Source organism: Equus caballus, chromosome 1 (assembly GCF_041296265.1).
Source record: "Equus caballus isolate H_3958 breed thoroughbred chromosome 1, TB-T2T, whole genome shotgun sequence".
NCBI classification, from domain to species: Eukaryota; Metazoa; Chordata; class Mammalia; order Perissodactyla; family Equidae; genus Equus; species Equus caballus.
In genome coordinates this window covers 132616136-132632384 of record NC_091684.1, presented here as the reverse complement: position 1 = coordinate 132632384, position 16249 = coordinate 132616136, and the positions used below count along the sequence as shown (strand labels likewise).

At 54.5% G+C, this 16249-nt stretch overlaps 1 protein-coding gene across 17 annotated transcripts in view; it reads left to right on the top strand.

Annotated features, from left to right (window-relative positions):
* The window catches only part of PML (PML nuclear body scaffold), a 46666-nt gene extending 30417 nt beyond the window's left edge, over nt 1-16249 (top strand). Inside the window, exons 5-9 of one of the 17 annotated variants that reach the window (XR_011439450.1) lie at nt 1552-1695; nt 2084-2339; nt 3452-3623; nt 12461-12611; nt 13670-16249. Coding sequence is in view for 12 of the 17 variants with exons in the window: in XM_001493244.5 (XP_001493294.1) it covers nt 1552-1695; nt 2084-2339; nt 3571-3623; nt 12461-12611; nt 13665-14452 (1392 nt within the window). In the remaining 5 variants the exon portion in view is untranslated. Of the gene's footprint in view, nt 1-1551; nt 1696-2083; nt 2348-3451; nt 3624-4301; nt 5511-12460; nt 12612-13503 lie in introns of those variants that run through there. The other 16 variants (XR_011439449.1, XR_011439448.1, XR_011439447.1 and 13 more) reach the window with 16 other exon arrangements.

Sequence of the window (16249 nt, the reverse complement as noted above, 5' to 3'; positions counted from 1 at the left end):
TAGTTCCTACATTTTTATTTTATTTTATTTTTTTTAAAGATTTTATTTTTCCTTTTTCTCCCCAAAGCCCCCCAGTACATAGTTGTATATTCTTCATTGTGGGTCCTTCTAGTTGTGGCATGTGGGACGCTGCCTCAGCGTGGTTTGATGAGCAGTGCCATGTCCGCGCCCAGGATTCGAACCAACGAAACACTGGGCCGCCTGCAGCGGAGCGCACGAACTTAACCACTCGGCCACGGGGCCAGCCCCCCTACATTTTTATTTTTAACTAACTTTTTTATTGTGGCAAAATTCACATAAGAAAATTCACTATTTTAAGGTATACAATTCAGTGACATTTAGTACACTCATAATCTTCTACAACCATCCCATCTATCTAGTTCCAGAATATTTTCATTACCCTGAAACATAACCGTGAAACAGTCACTCCCCATTTTTCCCTCCCCCGTCGTCTGGCAACCACCAGTCTGCTTTCTATGTCTATGCATTTAACTAACTATTCTGGATATTTCTTATAAATGGAATCATACGATATGCATTCTTTGTGGCTGACTTCTTTCCACTTAGCATAATGTGTTCAAGGTTCATCCATGTTGTGTGTATCAGAATGTCATTCCTTTTTATGGCTGAACAATATTCCACTGTATGGCTGGACCACGTTTTGTTTATTCATTCATCAGTTGATAGCCGTTTGGGTTGTTTCCACCTTTTGGCTATTGTGAATAATGCTGCTGTGAACGTTCATGTGCGAGTTTCTGTTTAAATATCTGTTTTCAGTTCTTTGGGGTATATACCTATGAGTAGAATTGTTGGATCATACGGAAAGTCTGTGTGTAACTCTTTGAGGAGCTACCCCTACTTTTTGGGACAGGTCCATGGAGCACTCGGCACTGCGTCCGACACAGACCAGTGATAAAAACAGTAGTCAGCAGCAGCAGCAGCACTGGTGCCAGCCAAGTGCCAGGTGCTCCTCTAAGCATTTTACTGGTAGTGACACATTTCATCCACATTATCCTGTGAGGGGAATATTATTATTATTCCCATTTTACAGAGGGGGACTGAGGCCCGAGGAGTGTTAAGTGATTTGTCCAAGGTGTGTAATCGCTGTTCTGACCCAGGTGGAGTTAAGGCCCAGGGGGCAGTGTGAAGGTCACAGGGAGGCCAATTTCAGCCCAGTAGAAGGATGTCCTCACTCTCGCAACTCTGCAGTTTGAGGAGCTGCTTCCGTCAGTAGTGAGCACTTTGTCCCTGGAGGTATGTAGCCGGGGCTAGTGAGCCTTGAGGAGTTGCTGGGTAGTAAGATCCCTGAGGTCATCTACTGGCCCCGCTAGGAAGCACAGGAATTGAAGTGGTCCCTGGACGCCAGCACCTCAGAGCCAGAAGGAGGTGACGTCATGGAGGGTATTGGGGGGACTCCTGCTCTCCTTGGACCGGGCAGCCTGCACCTCTGGCTGGGTGAGGCCCTGGGGATTGGGCTGACTCCAGGCCTGGGCTCCGAGCCCTGGGCCTGCTGCCTGGTCATTTCTGACTCTCTTGTTTCCTTCCTTGAAGCCGGAGGAGGTGCAGGAGGCGCAGGCCCCAGGGCTGGATGACACCCTCACTGAGACCCCATCTGTGGCTGTGGTACAACCGGTGCCCGGGGCACACCCTGTGCCAGTGTACGCCTACTCCATCAAAGACCCCTCCTACAGAGAGGTAAGGTTCTCCCCAGCCCCCACCTCCCCTCCTGAAGGCCCAGATCCCCCCAGGCAGAAAGAGGTGGAGCAGGGATGAGAATCCAGGCCTTAATGAGCACCTACTCCATGTTCTCCCTCGCTCTTGGCTGCCTTGTCAGGAAGCTCCCCTCTAAGCATGAGCCACTCCCAGGGCAATCAGGCCAGCAGAGGTCGGTGGTCAGCAGGCAGGGCCTGTGTGCGTGGCCGCCTGGGAGGGCTTTCTGTAAGGAGAGAGGCGTGATCTGCATGGCAGAGAGCAGAGGGAACAGCAGGAGCAAAGGCTCCTGCCCCCCACATCCAGGTCTCTGCCTACCACCCCGGTGTCCCTAGAGGCTTCTGACCCAGCCTTTTGGCTCCCTATTGCACAGGAGGTCACCAGCACAGCCACACCACAGAAGAGGAAGTCCTGCCAGACCGAGTGCCCCAGGAAGCTCATCAAGATGGAGTCTGAAGAGAAGGAGGGAAGGTTGGCCCAGAGCTCCCCCGAGCAACCCAGACCCAGCACCTCCAAGGCAGTCTCGCCATCCCGCCTGGACAGGCCTCCCAGCTCCAAGAGCCCTGTCATAGGAAACGAGGACTTCCTGCCCAACAGCAACCACACACCTGACCACCCTGTGGAGGCAGGTAGGCAGGTAGGCGGGCAGCAGAGGCTGAGGCCTGCATGCTGTCTTCCGGGGACTGGGTGGAGCCCCTCTTCTGCATCCTTACACCACCCAGGGAGCCCAAAGCCACCAGTATTCCCTGTGTGTCCTGCTCTCAGCTCCCACCTGATGGGGCAGGGAAAGCCCACGGTTTTCCTGTGGGATTAACAGGGATCCACCTTACCTCTGCGTTGCCGGGATTCAGTGTGGGGAGCCTGAGGGGCTGAGGCCCACAGTTCCATAGCTCCTTCCCCCAAGACACCCTACAGTGCCCAGAACTCTGCCTCTCCACAGGGTGCTCTCCCCGAGAAATGTTTGTGAGTAGGTGCCTAGCACACTCCCAGAGAGGACTTGGATAAAGTCTGCACCCATCAGTTCCCAAATTTTTCTGCAAAGGCCACCCACCTAAGGTACTTCATTTGTTCTAGATATTTTTTATGGGCACTGCCAGGCAGGGAGTCCTTGGGCATGAGTTTAGATCAACCCATAAAATTCTGCAACATTTAAGACAGTTCTTCCTAGATCTGCTTCACCTGGAGTCCAGCTTTGCTTTCATTCTAGGTCCTAGACTGAGCCCCGTCCCGGCTCACACACTGAGCCCCAAGTGACATTCCTTGCTCACAAATGCTGTTGGTAATCAAAAGGGGCTGAGAATTGGAAGAAACCAACGTGCTTCTTTAAGATTGCAAAAGGTGGGGCCGGCCCAGTGGCGCAGCAGTTAAGTTCGCACGTTCTGCTTCAGCGGCCCGGGGTTCCCCGGTTCAGATCCCGGGTGTGGACATGGCACCACTTGGCACGCCGTGCTGTGGTAGGCATCTCACATAGAAAGTAGAGGAAGATGGGCACGGATGTTAGCTCGGGGCCAGGCTTCCTCAGCAAAAAGAGGAGAACTGGCAGTAGTTAGCTCAGGACTAATCTTCCTCAAAAAAAAGATTGCAGAAAGTGTCAAACCTCTACAGGGAGGAAATTCTGAATTTAGCCAGCAGCTGAATTAAGTATTCACAGGCAGGGCATAGCAGGCAGTGATGCAAAGCCGCTTTAAGTAAACAGATTCACACAGGCGCACACGGTGAATGTTCACATCCCCCCTTGCAGGGCACACGTCACCCACCCAGTCCAGTGGTCTGCAAGGATTCCCACGGGAGGACACCCCGGATCCCACCCAGCGGGCATCCCCGGCAGGGCCTAACGCTGTCTCCCCTGCCCTGTTTCAGAGGAACGCGTTGTGGTGATCAGCAGCTCAGAAGACTCAGATGCCGAAAACTCGGTGAGTGGCCCAGAAGTTTGGCCCAGGACCCTGGCCTCCCCCAATTCCAGGTCCCAAGGGGCACAGCCACAGCAGGTGACTCTCAGACTCACCTTGCACCTAGACTCACCTTGCACCTGGGGAATTTCCAGCGCAGCCATGAGTCCTGAACTGTCCTGAGGACAGTCTCCAAATGCCAGCTGTGGGCCTGGGGCACCCCAGCCCTCCTCCATACTGGGGCAGGAGCCTTTAGTAACCACATGTACTCTTCTAAAAAGCTGATAGAATGCTTACTTCCCAAGCCCTGTCTCTTTTCTCGACTAGCCAATACCTTTGTCTGGAGCTTCCTTATGCATTTTCTGTCCTCTTAAGTCCTCAGTGAGGGGGGTGGACAAGAACCCATTGCCTGGTTAATCACAGCCACTTAGGGCCAGTGCAGGGGTGTGAGGGCATGGGCAGCACTGTCCAGGGCCCAAACAGGCAAGTTTTCATTCCATGTAAGGAAGAACTTCTTTACAGCCATCCCACAATGGAACAAGTGGCCTTGTGGGTTGTAACCCTTCTGTCTCTGGAGGTTTGTTAATGGAGGCTGAGCTGTCACCTGTCCAGGGGAACGGGGATCTGAACAGAGTGAAAGGTTGGCCTGGGTGGTCCCCAAGGTCCCTTCCAGCCCTTAGTCTGAGGTTCTGTGTTGGAAAGCGCGTGGAGCCCACGGAGACCGATGCGCCACACTCCTCGCCAGCCCACCTGCTGCAGAGAGCGCGAGGAGCATCCCACCGCTGCCGGCGTCTTATCCGTCTGCCACGTGGCGCATGCCGCCCCCCGCCTTTGCCTTCCCACGATTCCACGAAGCAAGCTGCTGTCTCTGATGTCGAGTGTCCCAGCCAGACTGCCGGTCACCAGGAGCGTGCTGCCATCCACCGTGGGATCAGCTTCCTGTCACGCAGAGCACAAGGAAGTACCCGCCTTCGCCACTTATTCCGCTTGCCCCTCAAAGTGTATTGTGCCCCCACGTGGACTTGTCCTCCCACCGCGGTCCAAGCCGCCACCCCTGCCACCACAGGGCCTCCCAACCCTCCTGCCAATCCCCAGGAGTGTCCTGCCCACCTCCAAACAGCAAGTGGCCAACCCCGACGGGCGAGACGCGCAGTGCGATCCCGCGGCCACTCTCTCCGGGGCTCCCCCCATGTAGCCCAGTGGCTGAACAACTTCTTTGCCCTTCCTCTCTCCTCTGTGGCTCCTCAGCTTGACGCCTGTCTCAGAGGGGGCGTGGGAGGAAGCAGAACACCCCAGACTCTTGGGACAGGAGTCTCCCCCAGGGATTCTGACAGAGCCCCCATAGAGAATCCCCAAGTCCAGGTCCCAGTGGAAGTCCCTCCAATTGCAGTCCTACCACCCCACCCTCCAGAGAAGCCTCCCGCCAGCCTGGGTCCCCCTCAGGCAAGCCTCTGAGAGCCCCTACTGCCTCATCTTCTATAGCTGCTGGCCACCATCTTGTAACCCTGCAGCCAAACACCCACGCCCTGCTCCCTGAGCCTCTGGCCCACTGCCCAGCCCAGCCCAGCCCACGTGCTAAAGGTCCTGCACACACTAGGCATTCAGTATATCTTGATCAAGGAGGAAACCAGAGAACGAATGGCTACATGGACTCTGGCAGAAAGACTTAAGTCCTCTTCAGCCAAGAGGTCATGTGATGACTGAGATTCAGGCCACCCTTCCACACATCCCTGGGCCTCTGTCCACCAAAAGAAAGCTTCTCTTGCCCTTTGCACCTCCCACTGCCCCATCCCCCCCACCCCAAGCCTTTCCACTGGGCCTCTGCCAGGATCTGAGCCCATGAGGGCAGAGACTGTGTCCATCCTGGGACCTGGCAGATGTGGCTGCTTAATAAATATTTGTTGAAAGATAGCCTTGCAAACCCTTCTTCCATGACCATCAGCTTCCCTGCTGGACTTAGTTCTTCCCTGCAGGCGGCTTTGCCTCCTCCCTGCACGGAAACTTGGTTCTCCTGTGGGAAAACTGTCTCTTTCTCCCACACCCTATGAGCATCAGAAGTGGGAGGCGGGGTCAAGGCCCTCTGTGCCTCCTGGACTGTTTCAGTCCCACCATCTGGTAAGATCTCCTGCGCCTTTGAGGTTCCAGGTCTCCAGGTGAACCCTACTTTCCCCAGCCCCTCAGATCTCCTCCCACCTCACCCCACACAGGGAAGACCCTGGCATCTGCCTCCTAGGTTTCCTGTCCCCACCTTCTTCCTGGGTGACTTCAGCATCCACCACCCTGACCTCTGCACTCTTTGAGCTCTTGAGGGTCTTCACTCCATTCTGCTGCAGCCGCCAACCACATGGCCACACCCTGGACCTCACCATCACTGAGAATTGGCCCACTCAGACTGACCACAGCCTCCTGTCCCTTGAGCTCTATCAGTTCCTTTCAGGTCCTCTGCTCTCCCTCGCAGCTTCACCTGTAGTTCTGGCTGCTCCTCCTCCCTCTCTTTTGGGTCCCTATTCTTTTAAATATTGTTCTTCCCGCTTTGCTTCTGGGCCCTCTTCTCTTTTTAGTCTGTGTCCTCTCCCTGGTGACCTAGCTGCACCCATGGCTTCAGTTACTGCCCAGGAGCTGCTGATGTCCGGCACTCACTCCTGCCTGCCAGACCAGTGTAGCCAATGGCCTTCCGATGTCTCCACTCGGATGCCCCATAAACATGTCAAACTTGCCCTCAGATGCCCTATAGAAACCTCAAATTTTGTCTCTTGTCCTCCCTTATCGGCAAGTTGTACCAATCTGCCCAGTTACACAAGCCGAGACCCCAGAGCTGCCCTGCACAACCCCCCTTTTTATTATTCCTCACACTCAGTCAATTTTTGAGTCTTATCTTTACATGTTCTGAATTCCTCTGAAATCCGAGCCCTTCTTTCCATCCTGTAAGATTAAAACTGACCCTGGGTGGAGGTAGAAGCCTGGGAAGGGAAGCTAGAGAAGAGGATTGAAATGCCACTAGTCTCACCGGTCTTCACGAGAGTCAAGTGGAGGAACTGAAACCAGCAATATTTAGGGGGTGGGGTGTCAGTCGAATCCTCAGCTGTCAACAAGGAGTTACTAGGTGATGTCTGAGGTTAATCAAGGAAGGAGGTAGAAGCACCTTTCAGGTTATGAAGAATTAAACAATTAGAAGCAGCTGCTCACCTTTGGAGGCGGTGTCTGGAGGTGAGAGCCAGAGGACCACCACTTTTGTGTAGGTATTCATCAGACACACTTTTTTTTTTTTTGGTGAGGAAGATTAGCCCTGAGCTAACATCTGTTGCCAATCTTCCTCTTTTTGCTTGAGGAAGATTGTCCCTGAGCTAACGTCTGTGCCAGTCTTCCTCTATTTTGTGTGTGGGACACCGCCACAGCATGGCTTGATGAGTGGTGTGTAGGTTTGCACCTGGGATCCAAACCGGTGAACCCTGGGCTGCTGAAGCAGAGCATGCACACTTAACTGCTGCACCACTGGGCTGGTCCCCTAGACACACATTTTTTAATTTAACCATTACAGGTGTCCCAAGCTTTTTGGGAAAAAAAAGTTTTAAAGAAAATAAATTAGGTCCCTCTCGTGCATTTCTCACGCAGCTCCCATGCCCCCTTCCAGACTCCTTGGTTTTCTTAGAGTACCCATGGCAACTTGGAGGGGGTAGGGTGACATTCACAGGGTGTGCCAGCGTCCCGCACACCGATGCCCACTCCATGAAGTTTATCTGACTTTACAGTGTGAAAGTTGTAGAATACTGGCCTGCTAAGAAATCACCTTTTCAAGTGTACCAGGGCACGTAGGCACCCCTTGCCTGCCCTCACCCAGCTCCGGCTGCAGCTATGCCAGTTGGTGGACTCTAGCTAGACGTGGCGGGTGGCTCTGGTGTAGGCCTGGCATTGTGGAGTGACTGCTTAAGCAGGAAGAGTGCTCTATAAGAGACCTCCCCCTGCTGGAAGAGGCAGTGGGGCCATAGTTGGGTGGAGGGGCAAGACCCTCATGGTGGAGACCTGGAGTGAGGACCATGCTTAAAAACGAGGGTGAGTCAGCAGTGCCTCCTCTATTGTGGGCCTTATGTTAGGATCCAAGGCAGAAAAGGATGGGAGTTCTCACCCACTCGTGCACAGATGACTGGCCCCAGAGTGCAGCAGCAGCAGGACCAAGTGGAAGCAGGAGGGGGCCCAGCCAAGGGGGCAGCCCCTGGTAGAAGTGGCAGTGGTGACTGGCAGTGCAAGGGAGGCCTGTGAGGAGCAGCTGATCCAGGGGAGGGGCCGTGATGCTGGTGAGTGTGTTAGAAAAAGAAACAGGTGCCCGTCTGGGAAGATGGGAGCCATGTCCCCTGAGGGACAGCAGCAGCCTGCGGAGGGGCTGGAGCAGTGGGCAGAAGGTAGTCAAGGCCACAGGCCAGCTGATGAGGTGATCCAGTTCACAGATGCATGTGAGGTAGTTTTGGGGCCTTAAAAACTGCAAGAGCTGGGGTTTTGTTTCTGCGGCAAACAGCAATGTGTGTGTCTTGCCAAACTGATCCCAGCTGTTACTTAAGCTTGGGTGCTGAGAAAGTTCCTCAGCAGCTTGGGGACTCTTGATAAGAATTAATGCCAGATACTAGATAATTAATGTCTTCAGGTGACTGGATGCTGAATATCAGAGTCTGGCTCTTGTCTGATCTGCTGATGACCAAACATGGAATGAATGAATCAGTAATTAGGACAGTCATTCTCAGCCCTGGCTGTACCCTGGAATCACTTGGGGGGTTTTACCAAGGACAGATTCCTGGGTCCCACCCCCAGAGATTTTAATTGAATTGGTCTAGGGTTCAGCCTGGGCATCAAGATTTCTAAAGCTGCTAATGCACAGCCAAAGTAGAGGACTGCTGAACTGGGGGCACGAGTTCCACATTTGTGTCAGAGAAGCGCTGCACATTTGTGTAGGTATCAGCTTTGAATGAAGGCGACATGTACCTCCTGGGCTATGATCCAGCAGGGAGAGGAGACACTGGATCCTCCAGATCAACCTCCTAGACTTTAGGAAGGTGATTAAAATGTCAACCCAGCTGCTCCCTATGACCACATTTGGTATGGTCATTAGACCTGCTGTGTTGAGTTGGAATGCTCTTGACCTGCTAAGTTGACCTGTGATGAAGATAAGTGAAACATAGCTCATGAACCAGATTGCATGTGTACCTTGGAAAAGTCCTGGATCCCACATGGCTTGGTCTGAGGACAGTTTTGCAGTCAAAGAAACAGTTCATTAACCAAGCAGAATAAATAAATTCCAGTATTTACTTGCATCTTTCAAAGAGTGTTAAAAGGCATCCAATTCCTAACTCACAGCAGCACTTCTTAAATTCCTCTCCCCTTTCCTGTGGCTCTCGTCGTCCCCCCCTCCCTAGTTCCTCAAAGCCGCTCCCCACTTTTCACTTTCCAGTCCTTGCACATGGGCTCTCGTCTCTTCCCCACTCCATTCCCTCTGCTGCATTCCTTTTCCCTTCCAAGCAATCTCAGCCTTTTCCAAGGAAAGGCCCTCTCCTGGCTTGGGTTTTGGGCTCTACTACTGTCCCTCTCTGCTCCCGATTGTAATAAGGCCAGAAGTGGGGGTGTCGGGGTGGGTCTTGAGGGTTTCCTTTAGTGAGCAGAGCCAGAAAGACATCCTGTGCCAGAGTCTCTATGGGCAGATTGCCCTCTGTTAAACTTGGGTCTTTAGAAAAGTCTTTTCGGGGGTCAGCCTGGTGGGTGGCAGAGTGGTTAGGTTCACACACTCTGCTTTCAGTGGCCTGGGGTTCACTGGTTCAGATCCTGGGTGCGGACCTATGCACTGCTTATCAAGCCATGCTGTGGCTGCATCCCACATAGAACTAGAAGGAAGAGAACAAAAGAAAGAGATGAAAGGGGCCAGGTTAAGTTCCTACACTCTGCTTCGGCAGCCTAGGGTTTCGCCAGTTCGGATCCTGGGCATGCACATGGCACCATTCGTCAGGCCATTGCTGAGGTGGCATCCCACATAGCACAACCAGAAGGACCTACAACTAGAATATACAACTATGCGCTGGGGCTCTGGGGAGGAAAAAAAAAGGAAGATTGGCAACAGATGGATTGGGCCAATCTTCCTCACCAAAAAGCATGCTTTTTTAAAAAAAAGTCTTGTTTTAAATGTGCTGTGTTGCTGGGATTTCAGGCAGGGAGGGGAATTGAGTTTACAGCTGGCTGGAGGTCAGTGGAAGGCCTTCCAGTGAGACCAGCCCCATAGAGGAGGCGTACTTTTTTTTTTTTAAAGATTGTCACCTGAGCTAACAACTGTTGCCAATCTTCTCTTTTTTTTTCTTCTTTTTCTCCCCAAAGCCCCCCAGTACATAGTTGTATATTGTAGTTGTGAGTGTCTCTGGTTGTGCTGTGTGGGACGCCGCCTCAACGTGGCCTGATGAGCGGAGCCATGTCCATGCCTGGGATCCAAACTGGTGAAACCCTGGGCTGCCGAAGCGGAGTACGTGAACTTAAACACTGGGCCACGGGGCCGGCCCTGTGCTGCACTTTATGGAAGTCCTCAAGGACAAGAGGAATCTGAGAGGAAGAGCAGTTGGGGCTAGAAGACCCAGCCTTCCCTCCTTTAACAAGCTTATCGAAAAGGGGATGTCCTTTTATTAAGGGAGCAAGCAGGGTCTTCAGTAACTGCAGGACAAAGGACATATCCGTGAGTAAAAAAGAGAAAATGACCCCAGGACAATGGGAGGATCTAAAAATGAGATTCTGATGGCCATCATATATGACCCCGGTATAAAGAGGAGGGAGCAAGCCCCAAGATCCAGCTGTGCTGCTCTCCAGGGAGCTCCACTCTTAGAAGAGAACATCTGAAGAGAAGGCTGGCTCTAAGGCCTGAAGGAGGAGACAGGTGGAGCACTCCGGGCCACTGCAAGGGCTTCTGCAGTGTTGTTTGGAGCGAAAAGGAGAAGGAAGAAGAGAAAGCCCAATGTGCCCTGTTGGTGGGTGACAAAGAGGACTCGGCCCAGGGGACGGCTCTTCAGACATTGGCAAGAGGCAGCTGAGGCCAAGAGGAGAACATAGCAAGGGGAGTCCAGCACTTTCCACCAGCCCAAGTGCAAGAGCAGGCGCTGGAGACAGAAAACAACCGGATTTTCCCACAGGGGAGGAAGGCGGTGTCTCCCGTCCTGTCCACCAGCTAGCAACTCGAGAAAGACACCTGTAGAAGGCCCCTTACAGGAAGGAGAGGGAGCCAGGACAGTGAGACAGACTCAGAGCAAGACATGCAAAATCAGCCTCTGAAGCGTGGCCAAATCATGGAGACGGACAGTGCAAGGCATTTGGCAAAGTCTTTTATAGGCCCTTATGTATAAAGTCCCAGAACTCACGGGCTTCTCTAAGCAGAACCAGCTCTAGATGGATTCAGAGTGAATGTCTGTTTCTATCAGCAACTGGAAGGAAGTCGGTGAGCCTGGGGTAGGGCTGTGAAATGCAAATTTCCACTCCTAGGAAAATCCAGCACATTTTACCTGTGGTTAGTAATGACATAGCTCTTAGCTGAAGTTTTGTTAAAACAGATGTTTCATCTAGAGAGTAGAAGGACCTAGGAGAACACGTTAATAATCTTCTGGGCCAGGGACATTAGCCAGAGGCCAGAGTTCCTGGGCTCAGTCAGCACCAGGTGAGGCGAACTCCATCAGCCAGTCCATAAGGAGGAAAGACCTGAGGCCTGCTCTGGACTCTCCCAGCAGTGTCCCCAGTTGGCCCTGTGACATTGGCCATGTCCCTTCCTCCTGGTCTCTGGATAATGTCCTCAGGTGGCATTCACAGGAGGTTCTAAGCAGGTCACCAAAGATAGAACGTCTGGATTTGGCAGCTGTGCAGATGATGAGCAATTAAATCTATATATTACGAGAGGCCCCTCCTCCCTCTTTAGCCCCAGCCTCCTGGGAGACTCTCAGAACTTGAGCCCTTCCCCTACCTGAGGCCTTTCAAACTTTTTGGGCTTGGTGCTGGAAAGAACGGAGCCTCAGGTGCCCAGCCTCGAGGACCTCTGGGCCTCAGGCTTCCCTAGCACGGGGCAGGGTAGGGGGTCCTCCAGGCTCTAAGCCTCCTTCTCCCTCCACTGCTCTCACTGCCAGGCTCTGCATGTCCACCTAGATGTGGCATTCTAGAAGCCAAGCAATCCACCCCTCCCCTCTGTGTAGGACACTGGGACCTCAGCTGGCTTTGGCTCCTGTCCCCTTCCAGAGAAACATCTGGGGATGGAGATTAGGCTCCTTCCTCCTGTTCCAAGTTCATGATATTTCTGAGTCTGCTCAGAGATGAAGTGAGGAGCAGACCCCTCCCTGCCCACCATAGCACTGCCCCCACACCCAGCACTACTCACCCATGCACACGCCTGCTCACATATTCACACACTGTGTGTCAACACAGGTCCATAATCACACCCCTCATGCACACCCAGATGCACACACACACACACAGTTCACATCTGCATTTATTCCCACACTCGTGCTTTCACATACACTCACACTTGCCTGCAGGATCTCATCCTCACTCCTACTCACTAATGCACATGCAGTGGTTCACACACACAACCCTTGCACGTGCACGTGCACATTCACATCTGTTCATGCACACACATTCTCCCATGCACATGCACTCACTTGGACATGCACCTTCCCTTTCCCAATAATATATCACCCTCATGTGCATACAGATGCCCCCAGCCATACCAACTTGCTCGTGTTCCCACACATTCACATTCTTGCACACACAACCACACACACCAACTTACTGGCACATCTGTGCATTACCAGTGTGCCCCCTCTCGCCCTCCGGACCCCTGACCTGTTGGTTTCTCTGTGTTGCAGTCCTCCCGAGAACTGGATGACAGCAGCAGCGAGTCCAGTGACCTCCAGCTGGAGGGCCCCAGCTCCCTCAGGGTCCTGAACGAGAGCCTCGCCGACCCCCAAGCAGAAGACAGGCCCCTGGTTTTCTTTGACCTCATGATTGACAATGAAAGTGGGTTCTCCAGTACACCCCTACCCCTTTCTAGCTTAGTCTCTGAGTCCCCAAGTTAAGTGCAGGCAAAGCCATCTGCAAGGCCCAAGAGCCCTGAGCGCTGGCCAGTGACTGCAGGCAGAGAGTGGGCAGATTACTGCGTCTCCCCTGGGACGCCCAGCTGTACCACGAATAAGGACTTCTGCCTTGCCCAGTGCCTGAAAGCGTGAGGCGGGTGCCTCCAGGAGTTCACCTCTGCCTGGTGCTTCTCTTAGAAAGCCTGGGAACACACTTCTAAACAGAGACACAGGGCGGGAAGTCACTGCTGTGAGACCAGCAATCCAAGCAAGGCCTTAGGCTGTGACTGCACATTTCTGAGGACAGGGCCCATTCTATAGGCTGCTGCACAGGGAGGCCAACAGAGAGAGCACCCCTTCTCCTGCTAGCCCCTCTACTCCCCACTGTCCTTGGTCTGGCCCTGCAATGCCCTGCCCTGTAGTGTGGACTCGACATGGGGCTCGCCAGCCAGCCAGAAGCAGCAGGTGTTTCCGTAGGACAAGGGAGGCATTTGCAGACCTCCCAGTGAGGCTCTGGGCCATGCTCTGAATGGAGTGGCCTGGCCAGGTGTGCTGTCTATCCCAGGGCTCTGAAGGCTGGGAGCTTTAGCTAAGTGACTGATGGGTTTGGAGGCCAGGGGGCAGGGAGTAGAGGGCCAAGTAGAAACAATGAGGGGTCTCGAGTGTAGGGGGGGTTGCGGGCTGACAGAAGACAGACAGGAGGGACCTGGATCTAAAGGGTTTGGTGAACTCTGGGGCAAGCAGCAAGGTAGCAGGGAGCTGGACTCCCAGCAGGTGAGCAAGGGGTGTTTGCAGGGCAGCCTGACCTCCCCTGCTGACCCCTGTCCCCATCACAGCCAGGGTCAGAGCCACATTTGGAGGTTGATGTTTGGTGCCCGCCGGCAGGCTGCAAAGAGGAGGTCTCTGGATGGTGGGTCGGCAGCGCTAGAGGACCCCTGTTCCCGCCCAATGCCTCCCATGCCCCTGGGGCCTCACCCTGCCCTTCTCTCCTGCTCAGCCCAGAAGATTAGGCAGCTGGCAGCTGTGAACCAGGAAAGCAAGTTCCGCGTGCTCATCCAGCCCGGAGCCTCCTTCAGTGTCTACTCCAAGGCCGTCTCGCTGGAGGTGGGGCTGCAGCGCTTCCTCTGCTTCCTGAGCTCCATGCGCCACCCCATCTTGGCCTGCTATAAGCTGTGGGGGCCCAGCCTCCCCCACTTCTTCCAGGCCCTGGAGGGCATGAACAGGCTGTGGGAGTTCCAGGAGGCCATCTCGGGCTTCCTGGCCACCCTGCCCCTCATCCGGGAGCGCGTGCCCAGGGCCAGCAGCTTCAAACTCAAGAGTCTGGCCAAGACCTACCTGGTGAGAAACATGAGCGAACGCAGCGCCCTGGCCACCGTGGTGACCATGCGCGACCTGTGTCGCCTCCTTGATATCTCCCCAGGCCCCCAGCTGGCCCAGCACATCTACTCCTTCAGCAGCCTGCAGTGCTTCGCGTCCCTGCAGCCCCTGGTGCAGGCGGCTGTCCTGCTCCAGGCCGAGGCCCGCCTCCTGGCACTCCACAACGTGAGCTTCATGGAGCTGCTGACTGCACACCGCCGTGACCCACAGCGGGGCCTGAAGAAGTACAGTGGCTACCTGAGCCCACAGACCACCTCGCTGCCCGCTGCCCAGCCTGCTTTCAAACTGCAGGCTCTGAGTACCTACTTCAAAGGCCTGTTGGATGGGCCGGCCTTGACTCGGGCAGAAGGCGCCTCTGCCTGGCTCACCGGCCACAGCTTGGCAGAAAGGCCCTCCCAGCAGAGCTGAGAGGAGGGGAGGACTGGCTTGGAGGCTCTGGAGGCAGCGGGATGGGTTCCCTGAGCCAGGCCCCACCCATCACAGCATTTGCAAGTCCTGCTCTCCGGTACTCAGTTGTCATTTTGTTAAGAATCAGTTCTCTGGGACCAAATTCCCCTTCTCTAAAAATCCCACAGAGAAGGTTCCAGGGCCAAGCAGCCACCTTCCACTAGATCGCATTGGGGGCCCTGGGAGCAGCTCACCTAGCCTGCTGGCCCCTCCCCTCCAGGAGCCAAAACCAAGGAGGTCCTGGGGGAAGATGTCATGGCCTCTGGGCTCTCTAAGTGACCCCGTCTTGCCCCAGCCACCTGACTTGCCACTTCCATGGGTGTCCTTGCAGCTCTTCCCTGACCTTCGGCCACTGCCCCAGGGGACTTGCTGGCAGCTCCCATGGACACTTTCGACAACATCAGTGGCCCCACAGGTACTCAAAGTGCCTTTCAAAACAAACTGCCCCTTGTAAGTTTGGATTCTCCCAGCCTCTGCCTGCCTGGAGGCCACTCTCTGTTCACTTCCCCTTTGGAACATTTTCAGCCCCAAAGGGCCTCATATCAGCAGAGACGGAGGCTGCCCCATGCCTGTTCCTACTGCCAAAGTCTGACCCTTCCAAGCTTACTTCCTCCCTCCTGGCCACACAAACACCTCCCCTTAGTTGAGGCCGCCTACTCCTCTCAGCATGGCCCTTTGCATCTCTGCACTGCATCCCCAGCCCTCCAGAGGAACGTCCTCTAACCCAGCGCCGCTCTCCGTGTAGTCCAGGGACCCGAAGCACTGGCATCCCCTGGGAGCCTCCATCCCAGACCTCCGGAAGCAGAGTCCCTGGGGCGGGGCCCAGCAAGCTGCTTTAGCAGGTTTGCCAGATGATTCTAATGCCCGCTAAGTTTCAGAACCACTGCTCTGATAGACTGCTTCTCCAAGGGGAGGCAGCGTGGAGCTGCAGAGAAAGTCTCGGCCCCGACTGTGTGCTCTGAGTGTGACTCAGGAAAAGGCCCCTTCCTGAGTCCTGCATCTCCACCTGTAAAATGGGCTGGTTGGCCCCAACAGCCTGAAAGCTCCCACCCAGGTCTGCCACTCCGGGGTTTTAGGAATGGACAGCAGGCCTCTGAGGCAGTGGACAAGAAAGTTTTCTTTCTTGCGCCCAAGCTCCCAGCCCTAAGCTAAGGCCCCAACCTTGTGGTCAGCAGCAGAACACAGGCAGGTCAGGGCCATCCTGTCTGACTAGCAGAATGACTGTCCCCTCTGCCTCCTCCTCTGCCATCCCTCTTCCTCCGCTCCCTGCCTCTGGGACACAGCCCAGGCCTCCAGCCTTTATGGCCTCAGCTTTCACAGGGCTGAAGTCTGTGTGTCCACACCTCAGCCCCCATCCAGTGGGTGCCCATAGGAACTTACTACCATGGTGACAGTGCTGGCTCTAACAGTGAACGCCAATGCATTTGAACTAGAATTCTGATTCAAAGCAGGTGCTGGCTCTGAAGCTCCTGTGGGAACAGGTTGATGGGTGGAGGGGAGGAGGGGGACTGGGGCCCCAGCCTAGCTGTGATGACCATCTTGGCAGCTGCAAGGCAGCACTTGGGCCACTCCCTATATCATCTCCCCCCGAGCCTCATGGTGAACTCAGCAGCGCCTGCTCATTTCCAGCTCCAAGCCCAGCCCCCCAGTGCTTGCTGTCTTCAGATGTAGCTGATCACAGGTTTTGTAAGAAGAGACTGTTCTGCCCTTTTTCCACTTCCACAGCCTTCAATAAAGATATGAGTCTCCACAGCCTGA